Here is a 12,863-nt window from a genome sequence, read left to right on the forward strand (position 1 = left end):
AATACACATAATATATTATGTACGGCTCAGACAACAACAAAGAAAAAACATGGTTGTAATTGGGGGTGGGGATATGGTCTTAGCGGAGGTCGAGGACCTCGTATTTGAGTTTGGCGTTGAGGAAGACGTGTGAGCAATGCTCGTAGATTGGGTTACCATCTTCTGATTCTTCGTGCGGGTGGAAGCCTCGTTGCTGGCAGTTTCGGATCACGGATACACCCGATGGGTCCGAGAGATGGAATATACCGTGAGGTGTTGTTTCGTCTGTCGGAGCCATCACGATTGCTACTGCTTCGGGTAGCATTATCTGTTAGAGGGTCACACAACCCATATGGTTAGACATCATAAGTGAACATATAGATAGATACTCCCTCTGTTTTTAAAAAATACATATTCTAGATTTTTCACATATATTAAGAAATCACATTAAAAATGCATTAATTTTTGTGAATAACAATTTTCCATAACCTTTAACCAATAAAAGCCCAATAAACACAATTAATTTTCTTGAAATTAACAGATTTTCATTAAATAATACATTGAAAAAGTAAAAAATGTATCTTTTTAAAACAATTTTTTTTTCTAGAACATGGATCTTTTAAAAACAGAGGGAGTATATTGTAATGGGAAGTTTCCTACCTGATACGAGTAGTGCGTATGAAGATCAACTGATGACATGAAGCAAGTTTGTGTAGGGTGTGTCTGCAACCAAAAGGTAATTAGCCACAAGAATTATTAACAAAAAGACAATGATAGTGAATGAGAATTGCTGAGACAACTTACATGAATCCAACCCAAGGGAAATAGAGAGAGTCTGTCCTGAACTTCAAATATTTCTTCTTCGTTTAGTGTTTGGCACTGTACATTTAACAAGTAAAAGATGGGCTGAGTGAGAAGAATCTCAATGGAGAACAACTAAAACATCGTTGTTCATGTAAACGGTTAAGAAAGGAACATACAGAATCTGAGGTAGACTCCTGCTTTGGGATTATGAGAGTTGTGATATGAAAAACCCTGTTTTTCTACACACAAGTGAAGTGATAACAAGATAGTCTCAGCTGATCGAGCACAATATAATTATATGAATGCAAAAGTGTGTTCCGTCAGCACTCACCAGAGAGCCAGCAAGCACTCCACAAGTTTCTAGATTCCTTTCTGTGTTTGACCGAGCTAGCCTTAAGAAATCTTCCATTATCCGCACAGGCTTCAGCAGCAGATTTAAACAAAGCGAGACGATATTAGTAATGGTTTAACAAGACAAAAAAAGAGAGTAGATTTCCAGTGAAACAAGAGCCGCCAATTGTAGCAAGTATATGAGATTTAATGGGCATTAATCCACTTCTTTGACTTAAAATATATTCATATCCCAAAGTTCCGTCCAATAGCTTCTGGACTAATCAATGAACTGATCCTTGAGCTCATACAGAGTGAGAATAATCATGGATATCTTCTCAATATTTTCAACTTGAAATGCATCGTCTTCCTATTTTTCGCTCACAGACACGAAATGAAGGAAATTGCAAAAGAAATGAAATAAGAAATATCTGCAACATACCACATGCAAATGCTGATAAGCATTGCTGCCTTCTTTTTCTTCTAAGGAAGGAAGTGCAGGTCCTGGTCTAGGATCAGCTACTTTAGATGGGCAGATTTGGGCAAACTCTTGATGCACTTGGGCAAGCACAGGAGGAGGGGTAGGTTGCTTCATACCCACAAACTGAAACGGGTCTTCAGTTACGTCACTGACAAACTGGGAAGTAACCGCCTCAGAATGACGCTGCCATCGACCATCATCTAAGGACAGTACAGAGTTCAACGTTGAGACCCCTTGAGAATCACCATTTAGTGATGTTGAGGAACTGCTAGGTCCAGCGTCAATCAAACTGTAGATATACGTGGAGATAGTTAAAAACAGCCATCACTTTTACTAAAAAATAAATTCTTAAAGGGTAACAAAAGATCAGTATTTACGCTGAATTTTCAGCAGAACCCCATTCGGTATTACTCGGATATTGAACCTGTCATTCCATACAAAATAGAGATTTTTCAGATCCTTTAGAACTAAAACTCAAATTTAACATTGGATTAGACGCACAAGGAAAAACAAAGACTAAGAATATGTGAATATCAGCACTTTCTACCTTTATCTCCGACTTGGGTGCAACCCACTGACTTTTAAGACCGTTTGGACCTAGAAATGAATGTCTAGACAAGGTTGCTTGGTTTGCAGGAAGAAAATCAAAAGATCTGCAGGTTCAGGAGAACAATTAAAGTCTCAGTTACCATCCGGGCAAACACGTGATGAGTCTTATATACTCATTTCTTGTTCCAATAATCAAAACTAAATATAAATTCAACCGAAGGCAAAAAAAAACAAGCATCTTGATACCATAAACAGAGAAGCCAAGTAACATTAGCAGTCAAGTCCATCAAAATGACAAAATTTCTGGTAACAAACAATGACCCAAACATCTTCAAAATTATAGTGGTTGGAAAAACAGACAGAGGTCATGCAAGGAAACTAGTGACATATATTCTATTGTATTGCAATGCCCTTATTTCTCAGGGTTTCCAAAAAATAATAGCAAAGGAGAATACTCACAACTTCTGGAATTGCTGATCAATTGGTGTACGATATGAAGATAAGGTCAGATTATTGTTATACGTGGCGGATGGTTGAGATGTCTGCATTCAAGGTAGAAAAAAAAAAGAAGAAAAGACAATACTTGTAAGAAAGCACATAGTTTTGGAATTTGAAGATACAAAGATTAAGTCAAGAAAAGAAACCCCATCTTATCTTATGTACTAAAATGCAAAATTTAAAGTCTTGAACCTTCTTAATATCAGGTCTTGAGTATGGATCTCTGTGAACAGGAGGCCATTCAACAGCATCTGAACTATATGATACGACAGGGAAATCACTCCCAACCCGATAAGATTCATCATCTTCTCGGTTCAGCTCATCAACTCGCCGGTCAAATTCCGGTTTCAAAGACTCGAGCTCATTGATTACAGCACGCAACTTCTGTTGTACAAAAGAAAAAAAATCCACTTTTGAGAATATTACTATGCCTGTCGACACTAAAACAACACTTGAAGGCTTAAAAAATAAAGATACCTGACCTTCCTACTCCCAAGTCTTGCTTGTGGAAGCGATGCCTGGTAATCTTGATGGAAAGGAACGGTTTCAGAAATCAAACTGTAATTAAAACAAAAAATTAGCTCTTCTAAGGAAGAGTATATACAAAAAGTACATATAGTGATCCATTTCTCATCCTCACCTTGAATATCTAAGAAGCATGATATACAAATCAACAACATTCTTCTCTTCCCGGTATATGCTGGCCTGTGCCAATAAATCAATTAGCTTAGCTGCTTAGCAAAAGCGAATCATACAATTGTAACAACGCCTCATTACTACAAATATCAAACCGTAAGGAACTTAGGACGATTAGGCTTTACACAGGAGCTAGAAATCAAAATCACACTGATCCAATAAGCTATCAAAATCTAATTGATAAAGCTAAAATCCTGAGATAACCTAAGAAAAATCAAATCCTGGAGATCCGAATCATCGGTTCGGAGCATACCTGACGGAGAAGGTTATCGGCGATGCGGTAGTAGTTACGGAGAGGGATACGGTTATCCACCTCGATCTTACGAGCCACCTTGTTCAGATCAATCTTCATCTTCACCCGTCTCCCGATTTCAATCACTTATCTCCCTCCGCCTTTAGGATCGAAGAAAGAAAGAAAGCGTGAGAGTTTGAGAGAAGAATCAAACTGTGTCGTTTTAAGGAACTCAGACAAATGTCCACATGATTACAAACTAAAATAAAAGTCCGTCTCAGACCAACCGGAAACTTATTGGGCAATTTCAACGTTTGACTATTACTATTTACCAACGAGACTTGAACCTTTTTTTGTATGTACATATGGGTCTAGCACATCAATGTGCTTATCAATTTGGGCTTATCTGTGTTTTCTTCCTGGGCTTAACTTAGTTAACTTATGGGCCGGCTTGTTTTCTTGTAATGCTGTTAATCAAGTTTGTTTAATCCTTGTTCATCAAAGTTACTAGATTAGATTGTCCCATGTGTATACACAGATGTGTAATTCAATATTTATAATTGGTGAGCAAATAAAATAATGATGAAAGACTGAATCAAATTACTTCAAAATATATATATGGGTGGGACAAAATAACCCACTAAAAACAAGGCATACAAAAGTAACACTGATCACCTATACAACTTCAAACTCTTTTCAGTTTTTTTTTCTTCAATCCTAGATTTATTCCATCTTATCAGTTTTATTCAATTTAGATGATTTAGCCTGGTATAAGCACTTAGTCCAATGCTTTCTTGTTTTCTATGAGATATTACTGTAGAAAATATTTGATTCCCACAAAAATACGATATATCAATGATTATTGAAAAAAAAAAGATTACATCTTTAATTATCTTGGCCCAAGGAGAACCGTCACGTAGAAATCATCAGAAACTGTTTAATTACGATGCAAGTAAATATCAAATGTGAATATTCATCAGATATGCAGAATTCTTAGTTACAAACAAAAAAAGAATTATTAGGCATATCTATACTATTAAAGCAGAAACATTACAACTTCTTCTAGGTGAATTTTAAAGGTGAACCTCATATATTTAAATTAAATGTCTTATTTCTTATATATAATACGTACCATAGTCTAACTTTGCATTGATATATTTCCTTAAATACAATTTCTCTGTTTGTCCATATTCCATATATGGTTCACATTTATTACATGTTGATTTAAATAAAATAGATTTATTTGTACGAATAAAGAATACTAAAAATATAAATCGTACTAGAATTACCCTATACAATTCATTTTAAATTGATCAGTATACTTTCATTGGCCATATTGATTTTATTTGTACGAATAACATTAATTAGATAATTCATAGACACATACATAAAGATATGACTATTCTTTAACTACGTTGGGCCTAATCTACTTTCTAAAACAAATAACACATAGCTTTATATATTGTATAGAATATAGTAATATTGTATAGTATATACATATACAATAATACTAAAAACAAACCAAACTGAAATATAATATATATCGACAAAATGCTTTGAACCATTACACACAAAATATATTTGACCTCAGAGATAAAATTTACTTTGAAATTATATAATAATATTTTTAAAAATTAAACTTCGTAATGTACAAAAAAACATAAGTTTTATATCAAATTTTGTGTTACAATAAAAAGACACAACTCGCGCTTGCAAAGTGTTATTTTTACATACGAAAGACAGTTTTGATATTGTTCTTTAAACATAAAATTGAATTATGCAAACTCAATACTACATAAAACTAAACAATATAGAATACATTTTAAAAATAAAATCCGTGCGGATGCGCATGGCCTTTTACAAAAAATCGTAGATATGTTTATATAATATATAAATATATTATGATACACATATTTTCTGATAAATAATACTCCAATATAAATTTTGTATGATAAATGTTGAAAATACAAAATATATAGCACTATATATTTTAAATAATATATAAAAAATCTACTTTACGTTATCATAAATTTTAAAAATCAAATTTAGTAATTAAAACACATTGCTTATTTAAACACATTAGTACACATTGTTATTTATCAAAATGTTATATTAATACACATTGCAATCATTTATAACATTTAGTATAAACAAAGATAAAAAAAAAATTGACTCCCGCTCGGTCAAGTGGGTCATGATCTAGTTAAATATTAAAATAGAAATGTAAAAATGAAGACATGAGGCTTCAGGAACTACTGACCTTATCAAGCTAACAGCTGTATATTTACCAACTCGGCTGGAAGCATGAACTTGGCCCGTTTCCTTTCAGCGCCGGCTTGGTCAACAACCAAAAGGGTTTGGAAAGTGTATTCATGGAGCCAAGATCATGTGATCTTGTCCGGAAAATGGATTGTATGATTGCACTACATGAAACGAAAATTACTTTCATGGCAGATTATTTGGAATTGGTAAGGATAGTGTTTCACACTAACAGGATGGCATGCACTTATAATTCATCTCGGGGAATTTCAAAAATGTAACAAATTACAGTATAGCAAAATTGCATCTCGTTTATTCCATTCACAAACAATACAATGACCGATACATTGGCAAAAAATACTTGTACTTTCTCATAACCTATGTTCATATAGATTATATATATCCAGTTAGGTTGTATATAAATTTCCATATGCACATGTAAAATAAATTTTAGAAACAAAACTTGTAAAAATACTGTTGTAACCGGAAGTCATTACTTCAACGAGAAAATATCATAACCATTGTATTAGAGTTCGTTGGTTCGACTGACCTCTAGGACGAAATGAATATAACATGATATGATATGGTTTCGAGCATATTACTGGTTTCGTCCTAGAACTCTTGGTATTCAAATACATATATAGTTAGAATATATGTATGAATGGGATATGAAAATGGAATAAATTCATTTAATTTGTTCACCTCATACAATTGGCATATGGCATATGAATATGAATATTTTTCTTTAAGTTGTGTTTTTTAAAATAAAAATTTGATTGAATAAGCATTAAGAATGTTAATCCAGGTAGTTATAACCGTTTGGTAGTTTAAACCGTTCCAAAATTGCAAGCCATACAGTTTTGACTACATAAGTGATGATGGCTTAACACTAGCGGGTCTTGTTTTCATTCAAGTTCAATTCCTAAAAGGTTTAGGATACCTTCCTGTTTCTTATTTATTCTAGACTTTTAGTAACATGTATCAGAACGACGTTGTTTTCGCCTCCCATCCCTAACAACACGAACCGAACCCTAATTCTTAACTCATCTTCACCTCAACTTCAGATCTCATCCTTTCTATTTCTATGCTTTTGGCTATCTCCTCCGTTTCCTAGTACCTCTTAGGTTGCCCATTTCTGTAAGACATATTTTCTAGTCTCAATCTAAGTTCAAGTATTGTTGATAAGTTAAAGCCTTATTTTAAGTTCATGATTCATTTTGCTTCCACCTCAAGATATGTTCTTTTCCGGCAAAAAAAAAGTTTTCCTTTTGATGATAGAGATTGCGAAGTGGTGGTAAAGAAGGAAATATGATCTAGAAAATATTCTCCATTGCCTCATCTGCTGCGAGCCCCTGAGATTTCATCTTCCATGTTTGCTTCCTTCTCGCTAATTGATGAAATTTGAGTTTAGAATCCGTTTTTTAGGTTAAAGAGTTTCTCTAGGAAGGTGATAAAGAAATATAGATGTCAGAGGAGCCATAAATTTGTTATATGTTTGATTGAAGCTCTTTTGTGGTAGCAACTGGTTAAGCCATTTCTGTAGAAATAGAGGGAGATGGAAGAAACAGGAGTCACTGCATCCAATGTACTACGAAGATAGTATCTGAATCTGACCAAGGAACATATTAATCAGTTTTGAAGCGTCATTTAGAACATAAATCACCCAAAAACTGAAGTGGCAAATAATGAACATGGGTTGATCACAGAGGAGATAGTGTTATGATTAGTGAAGTGATTATTATCTACCATGATTATCCTTTTTGATATGTTGGTTATAAAAAGGTTAATTAGGATTAGGTTAAGTGTTTGAATCTAAACTGTCAGCATATATGTAGGCAAACAGCCAGAACTGGCATATATAGAGATTTGCTGAAGAAAAAGAAAAGCTGACGGTAGCAAGTTTGTGCCACTAATGTTCAGCTGCGTGGAACTGATGTTGTAGGTATAAGGGACAAAGGTCTCATATCGGTATTGGAAGGGATCTTTAGCAATATATAAGATAAATAGGTCACTCTACTAATCACCAATTGGTTATAAGTGTGAAGCTCATCTAACTTAACATGATATCAGAGTCCGATCCACGCAGTTCAACCCGATCAACATCGATCTGGCCCAAAGTTGGCCCATCGATCTTTGCTCGAACATTCCGAGATTGACGCTCAAAGAACCATCATCTCGAGGAGGCGTATAAGGGGCAAAGGTCTCATATCGGGTATTGGAAGGGATCTTTAGCAATATATAAGATAAATGGGTCGCTCCACTATTCACCAATTGGTTTTAAGTGTGAAGCCCATCTAGCTTAACTGTAGGTATATTAATGAATTTCAATGTACATAAACTTCACATCTTTCTCTTTGTTTTCTCCATTTTTTTTTTCATTACCACTAATACAGGTGAGTTAAAACACTATCAGCCTTAATGCAATTAAATAATTACATGGAATAATTATATTAGAAGCGTCATCGTTAATTACCAAAAAAAAAAATTCAAAAAAGAGAGAGTTGGATTCCTTTAGCTATGTGTTAATATGTAAACAATATATATATGGTTATGACTTCTGGGAGAGTTTAGTTATATATGTTTCGTTTTTTTTGTTTACGATCATTTTTGATAAAAGTCTGATCAACTATTATTATATTTATAATCTTGATTAGTTTTTGGTAAAAATCAATTTATATTAATTAATTTAAATGAACCACAAAATTATAAGATCAACTATGAACTTGGAAAATGAGAATAATAAGAAATAAACTCATGAATAGTATAAATCAGAAATTTAAGTTAGACCTTCTTATAATCATTCTTAATTTAGTTAGAAGGAATCACAGATTAATTACAACAATAAAAATTAGGGTAAATGGTAAACCTAAAATTACAACAAAAAAAATTAGGGTAAATGGTAACCCTAAAACTACATCCGATCGAACAATTGGTTGAAATATATTAAGTTGAATGCCATTTCTAGAATACACTCAATTAAAAATACTCTAACATTTGGGTTTAAGATTTATTGATTATTGTTTAAATTTTAATTTTTAAGAGGTAGAACTAAATTTATGAACTTCTATAAATAATTTTTAAATATTTATAAATGATTAAAATGGTCAATTTTTTTTATTTATTTTTTTGCTTAAATTTGACCAATTTTTATTTTTTATAACAAACTTAAGATATTTATTAAAATGGTGAATGGTTAAACTGAATTCTATAAAGCTTGATTCTTGTCGTGAATGGTGAATATATTTTGAAAGAATGCAATCTGTAATGCTGAATATTGTTGTGGACTACAAAATTCTATAGAACCAAATTAAGAGATTTTTGAGAAATAATGTAGAGCTGACTTCAATTGACTGAGAGATGCTTGACAATCATTTTATTGGTTTAAAGTCAAAGTCATCAAATTTTGAGTTATAAATGTTTTCTGTTTAAATAAAAACTAAAACCCCACTAAGATTTACTGTATATATTAAAGAGAGAGAAAATGAAGAAGCAGCAACAAATGTCAATGTTTTAAACATTTATTGAAACGATAAGTATTTTATAAGTATTTATAAAGGCCAGGAGGCAAAACACAACAACTGCATAAGAGCTTTTATGGAAGTATGATACACGTGAGTTGGCTCACACCAAACCAATCATGTTCCATTTCCACATTAAACCCTTTTTGCGTTGCACCCTAAACGCTTGAATCTGTCTGCAAGTCAAACGATTTTTTCAGGAACTCTTGAATATAAATCACGTTTACATATAATAAGAAAATTACACATTATATACATATAATAAGAAAATTACACATTATATATCTATATTGATGGTTAGTTTCTCACCTGAATCTCTTGTCCAGATGCAAAGGTAGGGGGAAGTTCCTTTCGAGGTATATGAAAATATTTGGGTTTTAAATTTTCGATTGCTGCTATTGTTCTTTCATCTGGGCTTGCTTCTTGCTGTATAATATTAATATTAAAAAAAAACTACTTCACATGCCAAAAAGTTATATTGAAATATCAGTGATTTCAAGTTAGGTAAACTGAAAAACCTTGTGTAAAGCCCAATCTGCGGAATCAAACCAAGTACGTTTGGGATCCTACATTGTTTTGAAAAAACTTTTAGTATTAACAACTCAAATCACACGATTATCTATACATATGAAAAAATGGGTTACTACTGGAGATATTCTCACCTGCGAGATAAGAGGCTTTTTCTTTAGCACGAGTCCACGGTATTTGTTTGCACCAGAGGCAGACTAAGAGGACACAAAAAAATACATTCAATCAATTTAATATTAAAAATCTATAGCTTTTTCTTTTGTTAGATATTAAAATCTATAGTCACGTTTAAAATCTAATAATGAGAGACAGCATGATAGTGATAGTTTTGCCGACAGATACTAAACCAAAAGCAATCTCCACAGTGATGTTCGGGTATACCAACAGGTTAAAAAGAGTTTAATAACATAAACTGATCGATTCCAAGAATCCAAAAAATGTCACAATCGTATAACAAATAATTTTCAAACAAAAAGAAAAAGACAATGCATATATATATAGACCAAAGCGAAATATGCGGACAGATCAAACTGGATACGAAGATCCGGGTTCAAACACAGGTGTCCGAAAAAGTAACACGTGACAATTCAAGAAACCGTTCATTTTAACAAAGGATTCAGAGATGAATATAAGTCTTATCGTTTAAAACCCTCCATATTAATCAGAATATCTCAATCTAAGATTTTTTATTACAAAAATGATTGTGTTCTTGTGAGAAATATCATCCATCCAGACAAAACAACAAACACACTCCAGCTTCTGAACTATTTGACAGAATCTATAGTTTAAAGATTTTAAGGCATATTTTAATATTTAATTTTGACCACAATAAAGTAAAACAAAAACAATGTTTGAATGGTAAACGTAACATGAAAACAAACGTGTACGCCGTCGTCAAATCATCGACGATTTGGTTTGATAATTCACCAAAAATATATTTTTGACTTGTTGACTACTAATCCGACCTAATTTTCAAAACAATTATGAGATCGTAGTCAAAAACTATTCTTATATTACAAAATAATGAATTGACATTTCATATTCATAAATCTTTGTTCATTGATACCCAGATTTTATATTATCTTTAGGATTGTAAAGATTTATTCAAAGCAAATGATATTGCACAACATCATGAAACCATATTAATTACATCGCGTTAATTGAACTGATCTTTATTAATTACCTCTTCTTGTTGAGTGGATAAGACATCGTCGGTTCTGTTGTTCTTTGTTGCCATTTCGCTCGAACCTTTTGCCTTTATTTCGTCCTAATCGAATCAATTTACGAAAAAACAATCAATTAAGTAATTAATCTCAAAACAAAATCTGCATTTGTGTACCCAAAACCCTAATTAAGTCTAACGAAGAAGATGATTAGAGTTAGAGACATAGAGACAGAGACCTTAAGAGAGTTTCAGAGACGGGGTAGTAAGAGGGAGACGGTGAGAGATAAGAATTATATATACGCACAGCATAAACGCGCGTAGTAGTCACGCACATAAACCAAGTAACATCCACGTGTTGACCTGTTAGATATTTTTTGCGCTTGGTAATTAAGTTTTTACACACTGTTTTTATCTTATCATTTAGTTACATATTCTAATTGGTTCTTGTATGGCCACATGGACTTAATCCTGATTATCTTATCTAAATGTTGTATTCATAGCCAATCATACGAGGACATGATAACATAAGATCTATCTTCAAACCAATTTCAAAAGTTGAGTATATATTATGGTATCTCTAAATGGTTAAACGCATTTACATTAATGTTACTCACGTCAAATTTTATGTCATTAGTTTCTTTTAAGTACTTGGTACAATATGATGAGGACATCTATCTTAATCTTTATGCAAATGTCAATACTTGGTTTTGATCTTGGTATGATTTACATGTTTAGTGGTTTACTTGCGGTTTGGTGTCCATGTTTGGTTAGCTTAAGCCAACGCATGGTATGTGGGAAAGTTACATGATGAAACTCATCAAAGTGATCAGGTAAGGTACAAGCTTACAAGTACACCTAATACTTATCTGGTTACCGAAATGCTAATTCAGACAATGCGCTTTTTTTATTAGGATGAAACAACTGAGGGGTATTATGTAATGTCGCATTCACAATCATTTTCAGCTTGGTGACCATTCCTGTACAATCTACTGTTTGCAGGAATGTTTAGGTAGTCTCAACTATTCTCTTAACAGATATTCTCGGTGCTTTCATGTTGGTCATCCTACATGGTTTGGTAATAATATATATTTTAAATTTCTTTTGAGTACATGGTTTAAATATGTGAACAAGAGAATGAGAGTTTATCTTCTTGTTTTCAACAAGATAGGATGGCCCTTTTAAGTTTAGAGTGTAATGTGGGTTTATCTTGGTCAAAGAGATAAAGATTGTGGGAGCTGTGTGGAATGTTAGAGGTTATCAGTGATGAAGTTCTATTACAAAGTTGAAAGGATTTTCGTTTCATTGAAAGTTTAAACGAAGCAAAAGCAATCAGTCACATGTAGGCAATTTGAGCTCGTCAGATTGGCTTGTGTTTCGGGCTCAGGCGTTTGATTTGAGGAATGGCTTTGCGGAAGTTTAGTGATGATGTTTTCAAATAGGTGTGCTTCACTGATCGTGAAAATTGTTTCTAAGGAAATGATATCTCAATTATATGTTGCAGTGGGAGAACTAGATTGGCTCAAGGATTTGATAGTGGCTAAGAAACCTCTCCCTTGATGCGAGAGGTTGGTGTTGTTGGTTTCGTGTTTTACTTTGGAGTTTCTTTCGATTACCTGGTCTGTTTTTCTTTTGGATAGCCAAGGTTTTGGTATTGACATTTTTGGCATATATATCTTGTAAGGTTTTGGACAAGGTGGTTTCGCTTTAACCATTAAGCTAGCAAGGAGCAAGACCACATTGATGTAGATCAACATGGTTGATCAAAATCTGATAAGGGTAAGGCTGACCTGGCAAAGGAGGATCAAACCGGATGTTGTTAGTCAA

General features: G+C 33.1%; 2 protein-coding genes across 2 annotated transcripts; both read right to left on the reverse strand.

The window, feature by feature from the left end:
- Positions 1–168: 168 nt before the first annotated feature.
- On the reverse strand, positions 169–3,792 carry LOC108841764 (AMSH-like ubiquitin thioesterase 3). Its single transcript, XM_018614526.2, is given in 14 exon segments — positions 169–307; positions 640–702; positions 784–826; positions 829–858; positions 960–1,022; positions 1,115–1,204; positions 1,556–1,883; positions 1,972–2,018; positions 2,142–2,247; positions 2,603–2,685; positions 2,834–3,025; positions 3,124–3,199; positions 3,282–3,346; positions 3,591–3,792. Coding segments are annotated over 13 exon segments (1,260 nt in total). The 5' UTR covers positions 3,690–3,792; the 3' UTR covers positions 169–307; positions 640–664.
- Positions 3,793–9,304: 5,512 nt separating this feature from the next.
- Positions 9,305–11,408, reverse strand: LOC108841766 (uncharacterized). The gene is made up of 6 exons (XM_018614528.2): positions 11,276–11,408; positions 11,058–11,141; positions 10,009–10,071; positions 9,865–9,912; positions 9,656–9,772; positions 9,305–9,522 (listed from the first exon to the last, which is right to left on the reverse strand). Exons 2-6 carry the CDS (start codon positions 11,109–11,111, stop codon positions 9,505–9,507), a joined length of 300 nt encoding a protein of 99 aa, XP_018470030.2. The 5' UTR covers positions 11,112–11,141; positions 11,276–11,408; the 3' UTR covers positions 9,305–9,504.
- Between the last annotated feature and the right edge of the window lie 1,455 nt (positions 11,409–12,863).

The sequence above is a fragment of the Raphanus sativus genome, chromosome 2 (genome assembly GCF_000801105.2).
Source record: "Raphanus sativus cultivar WK10039 chromosome 2, ASM80110v3, whole genome shotgun sequence".
NCBI lineage: Eukaryota > Viridiplantae > Streptophyta > Magnoliopsida > Brassicales > Brassicaceae > Raphanus > Raphanus sativus.